Raw genomic sequence first — 23,880 nt, 5'->3', positions numbered from 1 at the left:
TTGCATAAATAAATGCGCGCGCATAAATTTCAAAATAAGAACATCGTTTATCGAGGAGACATCTTTGGGGATGTATTATGCTATATATCGAAATTAATGCTTTTAACATCGACTCGTTTTACCATACGAAGGAGCAAGACAGAAGATAGGTTCGACTAACGTAAAGATAGATAATAGAGGTCTAATGGAGATGTTCTTGTCTTGAAGATTTTGTAACTGTCTTGCATAATACAGTTTGTGTTGTTAAGAAACATAAGCCTAGCTGTGTAATATATGAAGGAAATCTATGGAAGATGCTGTAGGTCTTGTTATGTTAATGTTTTATGAGGAATTATGTAGTCAGAATGAATTTGAAAGAAACGGAATATCAGTAAACGTGTTATGATTCCTTTAATTTTTATCATGTGATTTGTGAGATGAAAAAGGTAATGAGGAGTCTTAACGTAAAAAAATAAAACAATTACAGTTAAGTTTTTTGATCAATTTAATATTTTTAGTAACAACTAATCAATATTTTAATTATAAATAGATACTGCTAATGTACAACCAATATTATAATAAATTGTGTCAACCCCAAAAGCGGTTACTGGACGAAATATATTTCAAAAGGTACATTTATTATACAATAATAAGATTTGAGATTCAGATAATGTTCAGCTGATTTCAATTGTATTTTTACCTAATATTAACATTCACATAAATAACTTAAAATAATCAATAAGGACAATATTTACATGCGTAAAAATATTTCACAATGACAATTCAATTAGGCAGAATAATAATTTTGATTAAAACTGGTAAAAAAAGCTGTCAGGCGTAAAAAAGTTAAAAAATGGCACCAATTCGATTTTCGTAATTCATAACACTGGTTTCGGTTTTAAATTACAGTTAAAATACTTTTTTTATCACAATAGCTATCATGCTAAAATTCAAAAACGATGGCTTTAATAAATCCAGTCATGGATATTATAACTACGAAAATTATATAAAAAAAACTTCAGTCTTTTAAATCCGATGTGGTATCAGTTCTTCAGACTCTGTCATTGAATTCCAAAACATTTTTAAAAAGTTACCTATGTACAGAGATCCGATTTTTAAGCGCTTTTTAAATTTTAACAATACATTTGATAAGTACTCGAATACCTGTTTTAAATAATACCGATTGTTTTAACATCGGATTTTTCACTAAAACTAACACGTTATTTTACTTTAAAATGTTAATTAATTTTAAAGTAAAATAAAATAAATTAAAACATGTTTTTTTAATAAATATTTTTTTATATAAAAACATACTTGACGAGTTAGTATGTTCTGTGTATTTGTTACACACATAAATTAAGCTCAGTAGGATTACGCTAGCTATACAAACTTACTGGCTATAACTATGTTTATATCACATTTGAAATATCATTCAAGTTGATATAATTACTTGCATGATCATAAAGCTTCCACATTTACTGGCAAACTATCAAATTTGGAATGTCAAAACATTTTGTCCAAAGAAAAAGGTCAAAATTTTGTCAATAAGGGTCAATGTTAATTCAATAATGAATTCAAAGTTAGTGATGTTAGTCCAAAGGGTTATGAGGTTTCGAATGAACTCGCCAAGTGAATAGTTTGCGATGTAATCTGTCTAACTACAATAACATTAGTATAAAAGCGTTGAAACACAACGTTACTATTGTAATAGCACATGCACTTACATACACTAAGAGTTGAAGGGACGAGCATATGTATAAAACGTGTAACGGGTATCAGCCGAGTTTGCGTGCAACACTATCTCGCTGTATCGGACGCAACACGCATACAATATTATACGTATAATACTGATTATTTAATTCGTTTAATATTTAATTAAAATTCTCCAGAGCGTTTATCTCGTAATGTGGGACACTTTTACGATGGCGCTACTTACTGACTGATAAGGCCCAATGCTACCTCCGCCGCTGAACACCCAAGAAGACACTTTATGCAAATGCTATTAAGCCTTAAATTCCATTAGCCGGTTTAATTATAATATGAAATTATAATTACAAGATAATTTCGCTGTTGTATCTCAAAACAGTTATGCGAGCATGCACCCAACGCGGACGTCCATAAAATAGAAAGTATTTATAAAACTCAAATGATTATTGCCGCTGTTTTAATATTTGCGAATAACTTCTTTGAAAAACTTGAGTATTAACTTTGGAACGATATTAAGAAATATCATTTAAAGTCTCGTACATTTGATTCAGTTTGCGTTCGTGTCTCCTTGGGATGCTCAGTCGAGTATGTACGATACCTACGAATAAATAAATAACACAGCTGACCGCGTAAGGAAACCAATAAGTCCAATTTAGAATAAATACAAAATGAGTTGATGATAGAAATAAATCGTCTGTAAACTGGTCTCATTAATTTCCGAACGACAGTGTCCAAAAAAAATAAAGTCACTAGATCACATGTTCGCACTTAATAGTCAAATAAATTAACCGAACGAGTAGCTTACTTTAATTTTACGCCGGATCAATTATCATGTATAAAAGAAGAAATAAACAGTGATAGAGAAACTATTTACATAAGTCAACATGATATACGATTTCGACGACTTGGATAGATGAAAAAGTGAAGTGATTATATACAAGGTCCGTTATCTGCCTCCGAATAAGAAAACAGGTCCACTCTCGAGTCTGAGTCACAATCACATCTGTCCGGCACTAAAGTTTCTCTCATTGATCACTTCGTCATCAGCGTCCGCGAGTCTATAAACACGTGTGCACCACTTTTTCCGTGCGACAGAGCTTGCACTTGACTTCACAGCACCAGTGGAACGTGCAGTTACACCGCTCCACCACGAACATGGTCTCGGTCCGGTAGCCCCGGCCGCAGCACATGAGGTCGCACCCGTCCACGCCGATGCTCGTGTCGTTGCAGGCGCGCCCGTGTGTACCGGGGATGCCCAGTCTCGGGTTCTTTTCACAGAAACCCGGCGATGACTCCAAGTAAACTAAATCTTTCGCCCCCGGCGATTTGTGATCTGGATTGTGAGGTCGCAGTTGGAACCTGTATCGGTCCCTTCGTGGCACTCTGTGTGGCGCCGCTTCGTTCCTCTGCGTAGGAGGCTCCAGGTCAGTGTTAGGCATCATGACCCGGGACGCACCGTCGAAGCGATCTTTCAAGGAGTCGCCCACTGAGCGGAAGCTGGGCAGCCTCATCCAGCAGGTCTTGACAGTGCACGAGCCTGACATACCGTGACACTTACACTCCTGCCGCATCTCCGTTTGCACATGCTGCGAACAAAACAACACAATCAAAATCTTGTTCTTTAATTTATTCTTTCATGGGGAGGTCTATAATGATGTCCAAATATCTTTAAATTCCACCGATAAGCTTCGATACAGTGTGATCGATGATCTTTTAAGCGTAGTCCATCGATCGCATCTCACGATCGAGCAAATTGTTACAAATCGTGAAGAGGTGGGCCGGTCGTCACCGCGCGTGGACCGATCATAAATCATACTCTAGGGACATTCATCATTCTTAGAAGGTAGATAAATGACGCGAGGATAGGAGACAGTAAATATTTTCCTATCTCGGAGCGCAGGCGCTTCGTAGAACGTCGACGACGGTATTTATTCATTGACATGTAGATGGCCGCGTATGTTATACAGTCTAGTGTCCAAATATGTGTTAAACAATCGATGGAATGCTGTGAATATTCATCAGGTGGACACCCAGTGCGTTTGTCGTGACAGGAATTAAGCGCTTCGGTTAATGACTCGTCTGGGTGGTTCGGGGCGACGTCCCATTTTGATGAATTTTGGGAAGGAGCGGACAGTGGATATGCAAATGTGGGTGTGCAGTGGGAGGGAGATGTGCGAGCGCAACGAATGAGTGCCTGTTGCGCAGTCGTCGCGCGCTGGGCCGCGCCGCTCGACGCATAATTAATATTACACAAGGCGACATGTCAAGTGGCGGACGATCGATCGTCATCCATAATGGTAATGTAAACACGCGCGATGACAATGGCCGTCATTGGCGCTAACTGATTGTTTTATGGATGTTTATAAGGTGCTACTGTCGAGTGGTGATTGGATAAGCATGTTGACAGGAGTGTTCGACACTTACCGCTCGACCGGCCTCGTTGTTGTGTAGGTTCATTTTTTCTCTGAGGGTTTTGCCTCTCTCGCCGGTGTCGACGAATTCCCGACTGAATCGGAAGCCGAAGCCGATGTTGTCGCTGCAGCCGCCCCACTTCCAGACGCGCACGTTGGCGGCGGCGGCGGCGCGGGTGCGGTGCGGCACGCGGTCGATGTGCGAATAGTCGCACGAGCACGATTCTATGGAGCCCTCTGCGCATGCGCGCGCCACCGCATGCGTCACTCCCGCGCTTGTGATGGCGTAGATGAACGCTGTTTCGCGGCAACCTGGTGACAATAGAAATGTTGTTTCATTAATTTATGCTAAATAACGAAAGAAAAAGTGGTTTTACAACCTACTTAAATACGTCTGAGAGACTGGAATGGCTCTAATAGATTTCGAACGCAACAAATCAGGTGGCATAAAGGCTATCTTGATAATCGTTTAGATAAAACTTCGTTGATTAAAAAATATCGATCTATTACGTTATTAAGTTAGGCAGTTACACATATTTCACTTTGGCATGTTTGGTATTCGAATAATTAATTCATCCCAACTGCAGAGGGGTCCATATTTTAATCAAATTTTATTATTGCTCCGGGTAAAGGGATAAAAAATCTCGACGTTTTAAATATTTTAGGTATTATAATTTAAACACGCAAAACATTTGGGCTCATCAAGCAACTGCAATCCGAGGGATTGAATTGGCTTCGCTCTTTTTAATCGTATTATTTTATTGACATTTTTAATTTGTTGACAGTATTAAAATCCTTTCTGAGAGCAATGGGCACATTAGGTTTTTAATTTCCTTCGTAAAATTCTATCTGAAGGCTTAAACTGTCTGCTCGATTTTATTCTTCAATATATTTATGTGCGTGGGTCTACACTTTTTAAATCTTAATGAAAGAATCCTAAACGGTCAAGAGCAGTAATCAAAGTAAACTGAATATTCCTTAATCACTGTGTTTGGAGTTATCGAGCAAGGTTATAATCGTTTAAAAGCAACAAGATCATTAAGTTTATATTCACACAATAAAGACTTGAGCAATGATTGCATCGCGTTCATTCATCCCGTACAGACGAATACATAAATCGATGCTCGCATCCCGTATCGAATACTATAAATAATTAATGGCCCGGCATTAGAATCAAATACTCATAAAATACAATTAAAAGAGAGAGAGGGTATATCTCCGAGATTGAAAATAAAAGAATTGCCTCTTACCTACCCGAGAGATTATAAATTTGATCATTACAAGTGGTACGGCGCGCGCATCGAATTCTCTCTCTTAATATCGATTTAATAGTCCTTGTACTTTAACGATTAAGAGGACGAATTGGAATTTTTGGCGCCAAGGATCTCAATTTTTCTCAGTAAATACAAAACGGATCAAAATACAACTTGGTTACCTGAAAGTTCATGATATAAACCTTATTTTGTTAGACGTAGAAACATGATTAGGTAACTTTTATAACAGAGAAAAATATATCAAACATACCTCTTTTTAAAAAGAGATTCACATATTATGGGCAAACGGGACCGATTTAAGCCTCTTAACTTTTTTAGTAGTTGAGTATATACATACTCTTTAAAATTGTAGAAGGAATTTTTATCAAATTATCATTTCTAAATAATAAAATTACAAAACCATTTTGTCGCTTACGACTTTTAGTTATAAGCTAGCGCGCGTATTGTTATCCTCGCCCCGCTCAGACGCTCCGACCCCTTTTGGCGCCTTAGATGCGCGTGCCGGTTATGGAATTATTGTTGACCAATTCGTCGCCTTAATACCATACCGAGCCTTTGTCTACGCGAGCTGGCCTTCACAATGAGACGATATTATTAACCGACGGGACCTTCTCTGACGTAACCTGCTCACCGTACGACATCATTAAAATATTCGATTATAATTTTTAATGAATCATAACACCCAGAACATGATTTTGAGGGATTCTATCTCGAACGAGTCGAGACCTTATCTCGTAGACATTGTAATTTAACGGCATAATGCGCATTAATACGGGTATTGTGGGGCGCTCATTTAACTCTCTCGCCCCGGACCATCCGACGTTATGAGGGAATTCCTCAAAAGCTATTAAGGGCCGATCTCGATCGCTAAATACCGGAATGAAAATAAAACTGACAATTAACGCCGTTCTAACACAAGCGTAATCGCGTGTCACCTGGCCGGCTAATGCCATTCATTTAGTAATATAGTGAGGCTCGCGCTCCTTTGGTGGGCTTCCGGCCACCGACGCACCACTATAAAATCCCTTCGGAAAAAACACAGCGACCCCGTATGGATGTAAAAATAATAAGGAACGCGTATTTGTTGTTATTTATAATAATAATATGTGGAACGGGCCCGGAGCAGCCCGCGCCAGCTTTATTAAGGACTCAATAAGCAAATGAAATCATTTTTTTATTGAGTTGTCATCGTGCACCGATATAAATTACGGTGCGCACACACTGCCGCGGACCGCTCTCGGATTCGCTTTTTGTGCTTCCCTTTGGGATGTTATACAAAAGTATTTTATTCAGCAATTACTTGAGACGTTCGACCGGGAATTTTAATGTCAATTTCGCCATCATTCAATGCTCGGACGAAATTAATTCAAGGTAAGGATACGTACATACGAGCGGTCGCGGACTCATGCATTTATCTTCTGTAATGACTTGGAAACGTTCGGTCGCATTAACTATAACGTATAGGTGAGGCCAATTAAATATGGCACACGTAAATAACGCTTGTGAAATTATAGCTTTTGGCTAATCGGGTTTAACATTGAGCTGTAATGTGCGATGGGCTTTAGGGAGTTTCACAAGATGTGGTTTGTGTTTTATGTTCGGTTTATGAAGGTGGAGCTTCACGGATATCAGTTTGAGTGCGTCCGAGTGAGCGAAGTCGGAGGTCGTGCGGCGGGGTGCCACCAGGTGCTCGCCCCACGTGCGCCGACCACGTCTTCATAACCCGTAGATAAATGTCGCCACATCTGGCCACCGCAGATGTGAATCACTGCCCGCTGTGATTTTAACATCGCTACTTTTACTTTATCTCAAACATGATCTAACGGTACGCGGCTACCCGACCAATTAGATGTATAAACGACAACTGGAAATAATTTTTAATTGGTCTGTGAGAATTTTAAGGCTCGTCTATCGATATCGATGATTCACGGACGTGCCGCGACCTGTTTGACATTGTTCGGTAGTGATTCTTTGTTCTGCATAAAACATGAGTACTAAGGTACCCGTTTATAACTAGAAATTAATTGTAGTAATATTTCATCTCGGTGGATGCGACGAGCAACAAAGCCGATTGTCGCGTTTTGCGAATAAATCGCGACGTAGAAAAATTATGACAGATGTAAAAAGGCTCCGTCCGCGTGAGCGCATTAGTCACGGCATTAAATATAATGTAAATGGCCGACACGAGCCTAATTAAACGCCGAACAACAGTGATCCGACACCGGCGCTGTACAGCCTCTAATACAAATAGCCATTCGTTACCTGCTCGATAGGCCTACGCAGTTAAATATTCATAATTAAGGTGCGCTATTATTTTATTGAGGCAATTTCGCCCCATCAAATTGCAGTCAAATAAGAACAAACATGAGTAATGTGGATCTATAAAAGTAAATTATTATTATAACTGATAATAAAGTGCTGTCCGTGGATTATCTGTGCAGATAATAAATGGTCCCGTGGTGGGTTTACAGCGCGAGCAGCGAACGATAATTCCGTCCCGACGGATTGGCAGTTAAGGCGAGGCGTTGAGAATTTATAAAAGTCAAAAACTCGTAAATCCGAGCGCGCGTCCGCCGCATCGCACTGTTAAAATAAAACTTAATCACTGTTGACATTTGACGAACACCTGGCCCCGCGGCCACTACCATTAAATAATTCAAAATTAATGTACTAATTAAATATGTTCCTGTCTGCATTGAGTCATCACGCCGTGGTGTTTCCATAAGATTAATTTGAAAGATTGACTTATGGAGGTTTCGCGCGTCGCGCCTCTCGTGCCTTATTTATGACGACTTGCATTATTCAAATTTGATGAGACGTAATTACTCAAAACATCCATAAATCACTGGGTTTATAATACGGTGTTTGGCCGGTTTAGAAATCGTTCCGGCTCACATCGCTTTATCCGACTGCGATGAAGTCATTGACGTCTGTGTGTACCTAAACATGGCTTTTACGAGTATGTAATGACATTTATCTATCCGCTGAAAGACGCGTCGTGGAGATTATAAAAGACGGGATTCTTCCCTTAATGAAATAAGAAAGGAATTCGATGCGTACTGGGAGAGGAATAGAAGCAAAGAAGGCAATTTCACCGTAAAGGACTTGGAAGATGGGGCAATAAAAAGCAATAATTCATTTTCGTTATGCCATGTATGGGTGATAATTTCACATTGAGTCCGAGCCCCGAGTCTCCGGTGCGACAATTCAAAATTACGTCGGTCGTATATCACTCATTGTGAGTGGCACAAAGCGCTGCCAGCTACCACTAGCTACCAACAGCCCAGCGCCGCGACACCCATTCACACAATGGACAAAGACATTTGTTTTCAAACTCCAGAAAAAGCACCAAAAATAATTTCGTTTTAAGTGAGCTGTCCATAAACAATAAAAGGGCGATCGGAGCTTCGACAACTGGGAACCCGTCGATAAATATGATGACGGCCGCCCCCGTCCGTGGCCGTCGACATCGGCCTTAATCGTCTCATTTCAGTTTCACAAAACGCGCGTTATCTCGAAAACAATTCAAACGCCACAAAACCTAAAACGCTTATCTAATTGAGCATTAAATATTTCGTCGAGGGCATTTTATATCGGCTTTATTTTCGGTGTCGATCGTTTTATACGTTTTATCCACCCACGACGTCGGAATCTCGGGTGCGCGTACGATACACACCAAAACAGGAAATATTTGAAAAAAGGTTGGGTTTTATTGGCCGAGTTACCTGCCATTAGGAGCTGCGTTAGGTGTAAACGTGGCTTCCGTGGGGCTTGTACGAGTGCAGTGGAATCGCTAAACTACACAGCAGGGGGCTCGCCGCGGGAACTCGGACCATATATTTTCTATTCTCGGCTCGACAATGACGCGACGAATAAAGGCCTTACTATTGTGCCGTTGTCATCATTTGTGTTAATACGATCCTTGAGGTTTACACCACAATGAGATGAAGTTGTCGCGTCCGAGTGTCAATGGTGTGACAACGTGTAAATTAGTAATTATAGGTGTCGCGTCCGGGGGGGCTTTGTGTGCCTCGCTTGTAATCATGGACAGCCTGCACAGCTATAAGTTGGGGATTGATGAGTTTCGGGGACCACATTTGCGAGTTTACGTTTTTTGTTTATTGAGTAGCGTTGTGACGGGCTCCCGCGGGGTCGACTCCGTTTTTATGTATCTTAAATGGACGTAATTGCAATGTATTAAATTTTTTCATCTTGTGTATTGCGTGGAGCGGTAATACCGAGCCCGCCCTGCATGCCCTTAATAAAGTAATACGCTCTAAATGCACACGCATATAACATAAATTTTGTAATCGCCTTGCTCTTTTTATCATGTGAAATGATTACGATGGTGGTCCGCTGGCCGTGCTATATCTGGCTTTTAATTTAGAAAAATGGTACTTTGCTTTTATAGTTTGTATGCGAGCATACAATATCAATATTTATTTTTTGCTCTAGGCGTTTAGTTTTATGGCCGTCGATGGTAAATACTTTACTGTGTGCGTAAGAACTATATATTATGTGGATGCGAGCACTAGAATTATATGATTTAATGTTTTAAATTAATATGACTGGCTTTGTGTCTAGCTGAATTATTAACGGTTATTCATAGCTGCATAAGCTGACTTGTAAGTGATGTCTGTTCGTGAGTTTTATTAGTGGAACTTTCAATGACTTTCTAGTGTGGGAGTGTTGACATTTAAATTCCTAAATCGCCAACGAAATGATGAATAACTTTAATTGGTTTTTAAATATAAATAGTTTAATATATTTGGTCCCTCGTATTTGGTATCGCCCGAGGCAACGGGCGACCCGGGCTAACTTATTTCTTTACGATGAACATTAGTGTTGTGTAAACATATACCTAATTGCGATTTGTTACCAATTTTGTTTTTCATGAATATTTTATAAGCTTAATGGTTTATGACATCTGGTTTTATAATGAGAAAACGCCATTTGAATCAACAATAGAATTCTTGTTTGCGCTTTGTTCCGATTAACGTTTTATTGATTGTTTAATTTTAGAAATTCTTTATTTATTACCGTGGAAACCTTTTCGTAAAGTGAAATCGTATCATAATTAGAGCAGCTGTTTTAAAGATTATGATTTTGATTTGAACAACCTCCTCACAAAAACGAAAAAGAACCCTTTTATCAGAACTTGAACAACTTTAACTCGAGGAGAAGAAATAGAGACATTTACAGAAACGGCTTGCACTATTCATTAACGCATTTGAGACGCGGGTCAATGACCCGAGCAGGCAGACGTATGGCTGATATCTTATTGTGCCGATTCCCAAATGAGAACGAATTAGCCGGAGATACTCCAGCCCATGCTCTTAATTTCAAGATAACCTACTAATGCTTACCTCGAACTCCGACCCACCAAAAGCTTTTTCCAATAAATCATTTTATTCATAGAATTAATTTCAAAATTCATTTTTTATTCTTCAAAATATTTGGCTTGTATTAGCACAAAGTTTTGTTGCAAAAAGTTTTTAAGTAAACGCCAAAAAAAATGCAAACGACAAAATCGAATCAAAAAACTGCGTTTTTTTGCTATTATAGCGAATAATTCTTGTTGTGCCGAACAGATGTTCGCAGGCTCATAATAAGGCGTATCGCGTACAAAGCATCGAAATCGGACACCGGAGATAGGGCAGCCCCGATCTGACAACAAAATTACGTCTTACTGTCCAAAAACTTGCTTGCCAAACAATTCACGACCTTAAGAACCCACAAATAAAGACCCAGTAGCATTTATACAACAGAAAAAGCAAATAAAGTAATGCGTTTTAAAACATTTTAATTTCGAAGTGTACCTTTATAAATGTAGGTTATTATTTTAAATTGAAAAACTAAGTCTTTACACTGTTAAATAAAATACTTAATGCGATGCATAAAGTAAAGCTTCTAAAAGGGATTATGTACTGCAGTAATATCCCTAACCTATTGAATTCAGTTGTGTAACCAGTATTGTGAGGCTAATGGGTATCTATTTGCTGATTTATATCTATTGATAATAATCTACATTCATTCAAATCAACTAAATGGATTCGACGCTCGCGCAATTGTGGCCCGGTGTTTATGGGATATAAAAACATCGTTTTTTTCTCTTCTCAATACACTATAGGAGAATCGATGCGGAATTAGAATCGGATTATGATCTCATTCATAAGAACTAAAATTATATTTCAAATTATCGTAAAAATATTAAAACACGTTCACAAAACGGAATTGAAAAAAGTAAAAAAACATGAGAGTTATCGACAAACGGGAACTGAAACGTCACTCGACCTCATGTAATTGATCCGGGATGTTTTATCTTGATGAGTCCTTTATATGTGCCCCCGACTTGCTACCCTCCCGTTGAATACAGATAAAATCTTTTAAAAGGGTTGCCAACTAAAGATATCACTTAATTTGTAGCCTCTCTTTGTAACTGGAATTGGGGATTTATACAAAACATCTTTTTGTCCAACGTTGCTCTTTGCAGGGTTAAAACGTAAAAAGTGTATGCGATCCGAGATTTTCGATTGAGTTTTTTAAAGATTAGCCTTTTAAACGTCTCAATGGTCTGTAATCTGTTTCCTTAGTATTTTAGAAGGGTATTTAGGACTTATCTTCTTAAGTTCTTTTTAATGTTTTGTTCGTTTTGTTTCGCGATATCAAAATTGAGACAAATGAATGACGCGTGTACCCTAAACCGTTTTTGCGTTTATTGTTCAGTTTTTGTTCTTGAAAGGGACAATAAAATCGTGATTCGAGTATTAACTCGTCAACCTTTGTCAGTTGTTTGGATTTAATTAACCTAATAACAGCTTACCTCTGTCCACGATTTTGCCAAACAAGTTTTTCCCTCTGAGGAAGTTTCTTGTTGAGCAGTTCCATCTTCTGTACTTAAACTGGTGCTGACACTCGGCGACAGCCATGCTGGCGCCCTTGGCCACTGCTGACAGCACTCCAGGGTTCTCTCTGGCAAGTCTTCTCTGTTTTCGCCTGAGGGTGGCGTGGACGGCAGGGTCCATGTATAAGACCCCGGGTGAAATCGGCGACAGATTATTTGGCTCCCCCGCTTTGGCTATACCCCTACAACAAAATAGGATTTGTTACAAAGATATACTCAGGAATTGCAAATGAAGCGCGCAAAAAAATAAACCTCATTGTCCGAAAGCGATAAGATTGACTTTTGTCACTGTAAAAGACAATGCTTGGCGTTCAAAAAACTTATTAAGAAAAAACTAAAATAAACACAACCCGAACGCCACTTAAGGCAATGGGTGCAACTCGAAATGAAATGCTCATTTGAAAAGGTAAAGACAACAAACAATTGACGACCGAACTGTCAATCCGCAGACGTTTAGATAAATATTTGCGTCGCGCATTAATCCTTGAGGGCCGAGCGGGTAAACACGGCCTGAGAGCGATCGAGATCACGGCCTGTTGACTCGGCCCCGCTTCACCAACATATTCGGCCTACAGTAAAAAAAGGCCTCGGTGCACTCTCGCGCGCGGTGCCTCGCGTTTGGACCGCTGGAAATCGTATTACTTTTCTATTTGCTTTTCTTTGTAGTCGAGTGTTACGTAAATATGAACGTGTTCGTCGGAAATTCTCGTTTCCTTCGAGAATTCATGGAGACGATGTGATGGTTTTAAAATTTTTGTTCTACTTTTTAATATAATAGACAAAGAGATGAAACGGATATGGGAACTGATCTAGTTTACGCTGGCGCGCCGCCGTACTTACGTGGGATAATGTTCGATTGATTTCATGACTTGTACAGATTATATAAATACATTAGCACTTGCGATGTCCTTATTTAGCAAAGATTTGACGTCAACACGTCACATTATTACACTTCTTATTAGCAATCTAATTAATTTGATGATTAGACGACCGTCGGCCAACTTTTATTACCGTTAATCCAGTTTTTTACATTATTATTGAAATAAATGTACATTGACGGAACTATTAACAGCCAATAAGACATAGAGATAAACTACTTCATTTACACATTTGTCAAAACGACACTTAATATTTTATAATAGCATAAACTGAGTAGTTTAGTTTTGGTCGAAAAACATTTAATGGACGTTGTCACTGTTTTTGTTGTGGCAACATTTATTGGAGGTAATAAGTTTAAAAAAGCGGTCAAACAAGTGAATTGAATTTAGATTGTTTGGGACATAAATCAATCTTAATTTAAGTGCACTAGCAATCATGTGGAAACTTCAAATCTGAACGTAGGTGCTACAATTCGGAGCCCGGTCATATTGACACCCACAACCGCTTAAAACAAAAACGAGGGATAACCATATTTGCCTGTCCATAATATAAGGTCCTTTGCACTTGTCACGTTGGTAGAAAATCAAACAGTGGTACAACACAAAGTCCTCGGAGAAAAAATTCTGAATGGCTTTTACGAACAAACGTAATGTGTGCACAACGATAAAGTCTGTGTGAATGTGTCAAAATATTGTCTTTTGGAGGTTGTGTCTCCTTGTTTGAGTAATTAAGAGTGTTTCTGTCCCGTTTTTGTAGGACATTGGATACTGGATAGTCTCGGTTTCGAGTTTTTGACGTGACTTTGATTTGATCCGTACAAATGCACTTTCAGTTATCATAATACCTATTGCAGCTGAATTATCAGTCTAAACCCTATTACGGTAAAAAATACAAGCAATTTATGAATGTATTATGGTCAAATAAATCTATATTAAGTTCCCGAAAAAACGAATTAAAAATAAGATCAATGTCAGCAACATTTCCTTGACACTTCCTCGCGATTTAGCAACACATGTCATGTATTTTAAATGGTAGACTTCATTCAGGCACGCCGCCTGCATACGAATAAAGCCTTTATTATTTAATTTGTTGGCGACTTGCGAGGCGTCAAAATATCAAAGTTTATAAACCATTTTAAGTAGACCTGTTGATTCCTACAGTTGACCGATTTGAGCGGGTCTTGTTACGTTGGTCGCTGTTATCACAGGTATCCAGCACGCGATTTCAAGCGTAATGTAATCTGGTCTACGAGTGATGAATACGAATGAAGTAAGGTGTGGCGATTTCTTTTTTGCTCGAGGCTGTACTCGAGAATTTTATGTGCTCCAGTTGGAAATTAGTGCCCGAGGGTTGAAACACATCGACCACTGTGCGTATTTTAAAGCCAGCAATTAAAAGTACGAGAGGAAATCAATTATGTCGTTCATTTTCTTGAATTTACCGTTGTTTATTTTATTACGTTCTTGTGATTTATTTCTGATGTATATTATTTGGAGTATATAAAATTCAAATTACAGACATTAATCGTAATATGATGATCAGAATTTGAGGTTTAGGTAGCAACTTGCGAACAATGAATACGAAACAACTATATGTACTATCAACTTAATCGTCATTTTATATTAAGAAAAAAATAATTATAATTAAAAATGAATCACATAATTCAATTAAAATTACTTCCACTTAATTGCCAGTTAAAAAATAAATTCGCCTCCATTTTAATATGAATCAACAATTTAACTCATTTTTGCATGTCTTAAGTAGTAGGTAAGTTATTTTTAAATCTGTCACGTAAATAGTGTGGGCTTGAGAAGTATGGGACCGATATACAATCTTCCGGCAGCTGGTTGCGAAGCTAAGTGGCTCGCTTTATTTCATACTGCCTTGATAAGATTTATAGTTAAACTTATTTTTATTTCAACAAGAAAAATATTTTAAAAATAAATGATTGTACTCTTAAATGTAATTATGCTATCTGTTTTCAATGATTAATGTTCAAAACAACAGAAAGGTATGCTGCATATTTTTTGTCAGTTTTGTCCGCTCACCGAATTTATATTAAGTGTTATTAGTTTATATTAAATTAATCTTTATAAAGCTATTTATTTTGACGTTGTATTATATTGATTAATAATAAAACTGATGAATGAAATGAAAATTAGTTGGGTCATATAATGGATGGGTTACCATCTATTTTTATTAAGATTATTTTTATCAATGAATGTTGCCAGTAAAATAAGTGTTGAATTAAAAAAATGGGATTTTCATAATAAATCTTGGTTGATGGATTATAAAACTTTTTTCTTCATAAAATAAAGTACCACTATTAACACAGTTCACGTAACATTTACGACTGTTTCTGTAGAAAGTGGGTAAAAATTCCGTTCAAAGAATTCACGCCTCCGACGGCCCGGGACCGATAGTATCGCAAGATTTTGATTGCTCTCATACGTGTTTATATGTTAAAATAGAAAGCATTTTTGTGTTTTTTAAAAGTGAATTTTTATATTGTTTTATTCAACCTTAATGTAGGAAATTAATAAAATTGGTAAAAAGCTCTTTAAAGAGTTCTTAACACTAATATCGTCGCTTAATTTCTTAAAAATGATGACTGTATTTTAAATGACACATATCAGCTTTTATCCATACTAAATAAATAAAATATAACAAATATATTTCTCCATAATTATTAAAATGAATTAATGATGTAACGTAGGCTAAATATAGAAAATGTATCATAGTATTTATTATTTTGTTTTTAGTATTTAATTTACAAGCCGTCGCGGCAGCTGCCGACGGCGGGCGGGGCAGTCTGAATATGTATATTCAATTTTTTTATATGGAGTAATGAACTTTTATTCATATCAAAATAAACCAAAACCTTTAAATTATAAAGAAAAAATAATGGTTTTTGTTCTAGTCAACTTTTACAAATATATTTAGGCTGAAAAGTTTCTGCAAGGCTTACTGAATGATTGTCATAGTTATATTATAATGGTACCTCCTGCTGCATATGTTTTATATCTTAAATTAATAAATTATTTAAACATTAAATGTATTTAAACAATGCAATAGCACGCGCCACTGTTTGTTGACTTTGTTAATAACTAGATAATGTTATGTAAATGCTTATAAATTGTATAGAGGCGGCATCAGAAAATTATTATATTTTATCTTATATGAAAGAAGTACGTACGTATTAGTTGCACTACTTATAATTCAATATTGGCTGAACCGTTTAACATAAAAATTAAACGGGAGGTAGTTCAGATCCGAGAGAAGGACATAGGAGTTTCATGTCACCATCGGGAATCATGGACGCGGGTGAAACCACGGGTTGAAGCCAGTTTAACAATAACTTGAAGTGTAATTAAATAAATGCATGATATTTTAACTTTAAATGATATTTACCTGTCATTCATAATGTTTGCTCAATAAAACACCGTTGCAAACATTAATCAAATTAATTTACATAAACTTTAACATGGCATAAAATACCAGCTGAGAGTTACATGACAGCAATGTTACTTAGTATTAAATTCTCAGCTTAATTGAAATAACTTCCTTCAATATCTACGATAGACTAAACTTGGATGTCGTTAGACAGGACTGAAACAAACAGACAGCTTGTTAACCAGTTGTTTGCATGATTTAGGGGAAGTCCTTACAACATAGTAATTCATTTAAAGTCTTGATTTAACAACTTTGTCATGTCAACATAGTCTGTTAACAGCTGTTAATTAATTGTTAAAAAAATAATACAAAAATAATTTTTAGTTTCATCAAAATTTACTAAAATTGACGGATGTATTTATTTATTTTATTTTATTTTGTTCGTTAAAAGGTACATTTTATTTTATATTATATAAAGTACAAAAAGTCGTATAATTTCAAAAGTTTTTTTTAAATAAAATACTTAAATATACAAAATGGCTGAACATCGAACAAGTTTATTAGTATCGTAAATAAACGTTTACGTTCCGGTCGGCGCGGATGCGTTTGCGCATTTTCAATATCAACATAATTAATACTGCGCTTGATACATTGCTAATTGGCGCAGTATTTATGTGATGTTGTTTTTATAATGTTTACACTAAATTAATGAATAATAAATAATTTTGTGTGATTTCGTGAAAAATACTGCGTTTTAACGCACTTAATTTTTATGTGTGTATTTTATTTTATAACTTACTATTTTCTTAAATTGCATTATTTATTTCGTTAAAGAATTATTTTATTTTGATAAAGGTTAAAGGAAAATGAGTGTGTCTTAATATTATTCAGTATTAAATATCAGCAGTCATAAATACGGACGAATGACTTAAGAAGTAGGTGTAAAATGATACGACCTTTGAGCTTAACTTGTAAGATTGACAAATTAAATATAAATGTGAAGAAAAATAATGTCATCGCCATTTAAACCATAATATATTTGAATCTTGACTAATATCACATTAATTTATTCATTTTTATACAGATTTTGACGCGACTTTATATTTCAATCATCATTATCATAATTTTTATTTAGTTTTTTGCAGTTTACGTCATCATTAAAAATTGGCTTTATCAATATATTGATAGAATATCGCGACACTTTTTTTTTATTATAATGCATGTTTTTCTAGTCATTGAAAAAAAAATATTTTGTAAAAAATGGTTTTGTAGTCATTATTTTTTTTAATGTATTTTTTCCGCAATAGAAAAATGTTAGACCATATTCTTTCTAGTACATTCCTAAGTCTACATCCAGGGATTAGTTGGATCGCATACCAGAAGCTCTGATAACATACGCAAATAGAACTTGATGCTCCCGTCCGTCACTCGCCACCGGAGGTGACGGAATATTTTGTCACCACGATAATAAAAACTAGCATTCATAGCGAAAAAACCTGTTGAAATCTATACTAATGTACTAGTAAAATCATATTTTTTTGTTTGTTTGTAGCTAAAATAAAATATGGTACAGATATTTTTTGCTGTGTTTGTTTGTACCCTAATATCTCTGAAATAACTAAACCAATTTGGAAGTTTATTTCACTGTTGGAAGCTACACTATTCCCGAGTAACATATGAGCATGAAATTAACACTACAATAAATGAAATAGCGAAATGGATGGAAAATAATAATTTAAAACCTAATGTAGACAAAACAAATTACATACAATTTTACAACAAAGATGCAACTGGAACGAGCCTAAACTTAAAATTAAATGAAAAACCACTAAAAAAAACGGACAAAACCACCTTCCTAGGAATAGTGCTCGATGAACGATGTTCGTGGAGCGGTCATGTGGAAAAAGTGTGCGGAAAAATCGACAGATTTGCTTACGCTTTGTGGCGATTAGGTAATGTTTCCACAAAACAGGCGACTATGCAAGCCTACCATGCATATGTCGCATCAGTATTAAGATATGGCATCTTAATATGGGGAAACTCGGTGCATGTTGGCAGAGTTTTTATCTCACAAAAACGATGTATTCGAGCAATTTGTAATGTGGATAATTTGACATCATGCAAACCGCTTTTCAAAAAGCTAAAAATCCTAACACTTGCTTGCATTTATATAGAGGAAGTTTGTAAATTTACTAAATCATATGAAGATATTATGTTTAAGAAACTTGGTGATGAATGCACATTTAACTGTAGATTCCCAAATAAATTAAATTTACCATTTATGAGATCCGAATTGTACCGTAGAAATTGTTACCCAATGTGCATTCGAATATACAATAAGCTACCATCTCGCATTAAAGAACTACCTATGAGTAAATTTAAGAAGTCCCTCAGAAATTGGCTTATTGACAAATGTTTTTATACAGTTAAAGAATACCTAGAGGAGAAATAGAATTATAATAGAAATTTAGCTATTAGATTATAGGAAAACTTAAATATTTGCATGACTAATTTATAAGTCGAATATAGTGAAACCATTTTTTGTCATTATATTTACCATCATAATGTACCTATATTCTAGCAAATAAATAAATTTCATTTCATTTCATTTCATTTCATTTCATTTCATAAGCTATATTTTGTCCAGGTACGGAAAGAAGTTCCCCCGATACGCGAGTGAAACCGCGTGAAACAAATAGTTTTAAAATATATTTGTTTTAAGTTGGCCATGTCATGACCATATTCAACCTATTTGAGTAGGCTGTATTACATGTCTTGGTTGTCAATGAGTGAGTTAAGTAGGAAACATTAGTCACACAGCTTAAGTAAATGTACGTAGGTTATACGTGAAATGTCATACGTATTAAAACCAGCTATTTATTAGGTAGAAGCTATTTTATGCAGTTTCACCTGAATACTGAAGAAACTACTTTCCGCAGTCGGATTAAAAGTAGCCTATGTCCTTTTACAGGGTATAAACTATTTGTGTACTAAATATCATTTAAATCGGTTCAGTGGTTTTAGTGTGGAAGCGTGACAAACAAACAGATAGACAGGCAGAGTCATTTCGCATTTATATTATTAGTTACTATTGTTAACTACATATTAAAGTTCAAAGTTTACCTTCAACCAAGTTTATTTAGTTCCCCAGTTATGAAACCCATCAAATTGATTCCCATTTTACGATCGATCCGCTACAAAAAGTACCAATCTTTAACTTGACTTATTACAGTATTAAATTTTAGTACGCTATTATCGATTTCACACCAGTACGCAAGTTTTATGCCTCGTTTAATACTGCTGCTAATTATTTTGAGCCCAATTTGTGTCGAACATCTGTTAAAATGGTTACAATGTTGTGTCGTACTGTTGAAGGTGTAGAACAACACTGTCGTATTCTTTACGACAGTTCAAGCAATTATTTACAAACAGTCATGGATTTTAGTCATTATTTACTGGTATTTTTACTGTCGCGACAGTCGTCAAATTGATTTTAATTAGTCATTTTACTAATACAATCTTATGTTATGTTCGTCATTATTTACAAGGATTACTATCCAACCTACTAACCTTTGGCTTTCAATTATTATCTATCTATCCATGCATTTTTTGTTTACTAGATGTACAATTTATAGACATACGAGTTATGACAACTACTATCTTCTAGCAATCAAAACAACAGATTTATAGCTAGATATAGATATATAAATAAGTAACTTATAATATAACTCAAGCATTACAACAAGTGTCAAACAGAAAAATCAACCAAAGATACTCTCTAGCAAGCAAAACCACAGACATATACCTAGCTAGATATTGAAATAAGTTATTTGTAATATGACAAAAAACGTCAACATTAAAGAAAATCGATCACACCTAGATACAGATATAAGTAACTTAAGACATGACAACAGCCAAATCGATCAAAGACTAAATAAAGAACAGACACGCCACTCACCACCACATACTGCCTCTGCCTCTCCTCGGTTTGTTGGCAGCGTCGCACGTGACACAAAGAACGATCACAAATAACCACAGACACTTCATTGCGATGGGCGGTCCTCAGATACATGAGCGCGGCGCGTCGAGGCACGTTTACGTCTGCCGGCGATCCGGCCTGGTCGACGAGGCGGAGTTCGGTAACACTTGGTGGGAGTATCTACCTGTCATACCGCCCGATTGGTCTCACACTTCACTTGTTTTTTTTTGGTGAAGTTTGGGTCATTAGGTTATGGGTTTTAGGTTTCGTGCTTGGTGGGGTAATTAGGCAATTCAGGGATTTTTTTTCTATAATACATTTCTAGAATTTTTTTAGACTCTTTGGGGTAAAGTTTTCTATGATAGATTTGGTCTGGGCTATGTATACATAATATTGACTTTGTATTTAACAAAAAAAAATACTGACAGTAAGATAATTTAAAAACACCATCAGCAAATGAATTTGGATTAAAAATGATATTAAACATTACTTGGAGCATTACTAATAGGATATTAACTAATGCAACAGGTTGTCATATCATGAAAACTTCAATTAAAGATAAACAAAAAATATAAACTTTGACGGTATTCTATAAAATTACTAGCACATAGGTGCCGCAAGTCTACCCTTCAGTTCTTAACTACCTGAAAATACATCACAGTTAAGCAATTTTCAACCTTATTACAATACAATAAAATACCATTCAATAAATAATACTTAGTAACTGCATGTGCGTTAAGAAGTAGGTAGTCATATATGTAACCTTCTGGGAATCCGCAAGTTTGTTACATTATGTGTCTTGAACGACTCCTGCGCACTTTTCTAAGAAGTTGTTCCTTATGTATTATTAGTATGTGAGTAAGTACTGTAAATATATAAACAAACTTACCTTCTGTTTTGATGATTATAACTTCACTATTCAGAATACATAAGTTAATTATTAAATTTTTTATTTTTTTTACTAAAGGTTTCATTTCATAAATGAATCCAATTATTTCACTATATTGCATCACTCCTAGGTATATCCTTGTTCCAAAATTATGAGATTATATGATATACTTAAAAATATATTAGTAGTTGAATCAAAAATATTTCCACTACCATATTCACTACTTATTACAAAAAATAAAATACACCAAAAAATTAATAAAAACCACAATCCGCTTGATACATTTAGTTGCGCGTGAGTCAGCGTTTCGCGCGCCGCGGTGGGAGGGGCGGCGGCGGCGCGTCGACCAATCAGAGCTCAGCGGCGCTGCGCTCGCGCATACAGACCGCGACCACGTGCGGGTCAGGCCGTGCGCCCACGCATACGATATATGCTGCTTATTGTAGAAATTGTTTTGTTACAGGAATACAAGTAAATAGCAATTCTTAGTAAAAAGGTTGTGGTTAGAACTTTACTATAGAGGTAAGGCTTTGTTAGTCTTTTAGTCCTGTTTTAAAATCTTCAGTATTGTCTACACAAAATTATGTGGATTTCAGATATATGTTTTACAATGGTAACAACATTGTAAGATAAAATAAATTATAAGCAAATTAAAAGATTTGTTCCTTTTGACTTTTTGAGGTAGGTAGGTGGTTTGCCCTGTAGGTTAGGCTCAGTAGGTATAATAATGTCACAAAATTCTGCAAAATTAGTTCTTTTAAAGCAGCTGAGTGAAAAAAAAACATCATTAAATCAAATGGGTGTCAAAATTGTTAATTAAACAACAATCAAAAACGTTAAGCAAATCAGTAATTCTTTTTCGTAACACGTAAGCAATACGAAAAGTGCTGGAGTGGAGACCACGGACTAGCAAGCGCAGCGTAGGACGTCCACCAACGAGGTGGACAGACGACCTTATAAAGGTCGCCGGAAGACGCTGGATGCAGGTCGCTTCCAACAGGTATCTGTGGAGATCAAAGGGGGAGGCCTATGTTCAGCAGTGGACGTCCTATGGCTGAGATGATGATGATGATGATGAAGCAATATGTATTGTAATCAAACGAGACACTTTTCCCAGCGTCATAACACATTATTCTTATTTATTCTGCATTATTCTGTAGCTATTGCTATTCATAAAACTTTACTAAAACTACACCAGAGAGGTTTTACTCAACAAAATTAAATATTATAAGACATAATTTTATGCATAACACCGATCTGGCTTGCTACGGAACTACGCATCAGTCGCGTCCTTATAAAGACATCAACGCGGGCGGTCTACGGTATGTCAACAATTTGCACCGGTATCTATAGTCCGATATCTCGTATTTTTAATATTAAAATTTTTTTTTATAAATTAATTATAAAAAAAAACCTTTTTTGTAAGAGAAGGAAATGTTTTTAAGACACTATTAAAGCGTGCGAAAATATTAATGTGTAAAATAGAAACTTAATAAATACTACAATGTATAAATGCAAGTGCAAACTAAATCGCTCCTTATAATATAACTAAACTATATTTACAAAATGTGTTTGAAACTTATAATGAAATGCAGCTGCATGTTGCTAACCCATTCCACTTCCCTGAAAAAAAAAAACACTTCCACACAAATACTTAAACGAACCAATTAACCACTTAAGACAAACAAAAACAGAAATAAATCTTTAATTTTTTTCTTATACATAAAATAATGACAACTCAAGTGTTTCTTATAGAGAAAAAAAACTTGGCACGTGTCCCATGTGTATGAAAAATGCTTTGGTTGATTGCATTTCTGTGTTGTAGTTCAAAAGGTTGAAATGTTGACTCGAGGGTTAAAAACATGTGGTAAAGGTCACCCTTAATTGCTTCTGGGTGTTCTAAATTAAGAAACATTGATATTTTTATTGCCAATTCTTCATTTTGTTTTTTTTTGTGCATGTATTTGTTACTGTTTCTCCCGCCATGGAGCTAATTCACCTATTAAAAAATGCGTTTTTTTGTGCCTTAATGATTTTTTTATGTTGTCATTCGAATACTGTCCTGTTTGAATCTATGATCTAACTTTTATTTATTTTAATACGTTTATTGATTCAGATACAGTCAATATAGAAAAAAATATCAATTTCAATGCATTTTTGAATAAGAAAAAAAAAATGTTTAAGATTGAAGTAGTTCGTCTAAAATAATAATTAACAGTACAAGCAAAATCAGCATAAAAGCTACCACTTCTTACAGAACAAAGATAATAATTTACTGTCACACCTAATTTTAACGGTGCTTCCAACTAATAATTAAAACATACAAAATTAAAAATACACATTGTTACAAGTCAATGGAATTCCTTCACGCTGACAGAATCATGCCATAATTTCTGGTAGTTCACGCTAAATTCTGTTAATTTGCCAATTGAAATTTCCATACACCTTATCTCTGGGCCTTAAAG

General features: G+C 35.9%; 1 protein-coding gene across 1 annotated transcript; it reads right to left on the bottom strand.

The window, feature by feature from the left end:
• Positions 1 to 466: 466 nt before the first annotated feature.
• Positions 467 to 20,639, bottom strand: LOC124645921 (protein Wnt-1). The gene is made up of 4 exons (XM_047185899.1): positions 20,506 to 20,639; positions 12,195 to 12,457; positions 4,111 to 4,409; positions 467 to 3,272 (listed from the first exon to the last, which is right to left on the bottom strand). Exons 1-4 carry the CDS (start codon positions 20,592 to 20,594, stop codon positions 2,745 to 2,747), a joined length of 1,179 nt encoding a protein of 392 aa, XP_047041855.1. The 5' UTR covers positions 20,595 to 20,639; the 3' UTR covers positions 467 to 2,744.
• Positions 20,640 to 23,880: the final 3,241 nt, after the last annotated feature.

Source organism: Helicoverpa zea, chromosome 3, assembly GCF_022581195.2.
Source record: "Helicoverpa zea isolate HzStark_Cry1AcR chromosome 3, ilHelZeax1.1, whole genome shotgun sequence".
NCBI classification, from domain to species: domain Eukaryota; kingdom Metazoa; phylum Arthropoda; class Insecta; order Lepidoptera; family Noctuidae; genus Helicoverpa; species Helicoverpa zea.
This window is presented reverse-complemented; position numbering and strand designations above follow the sequence as displayed.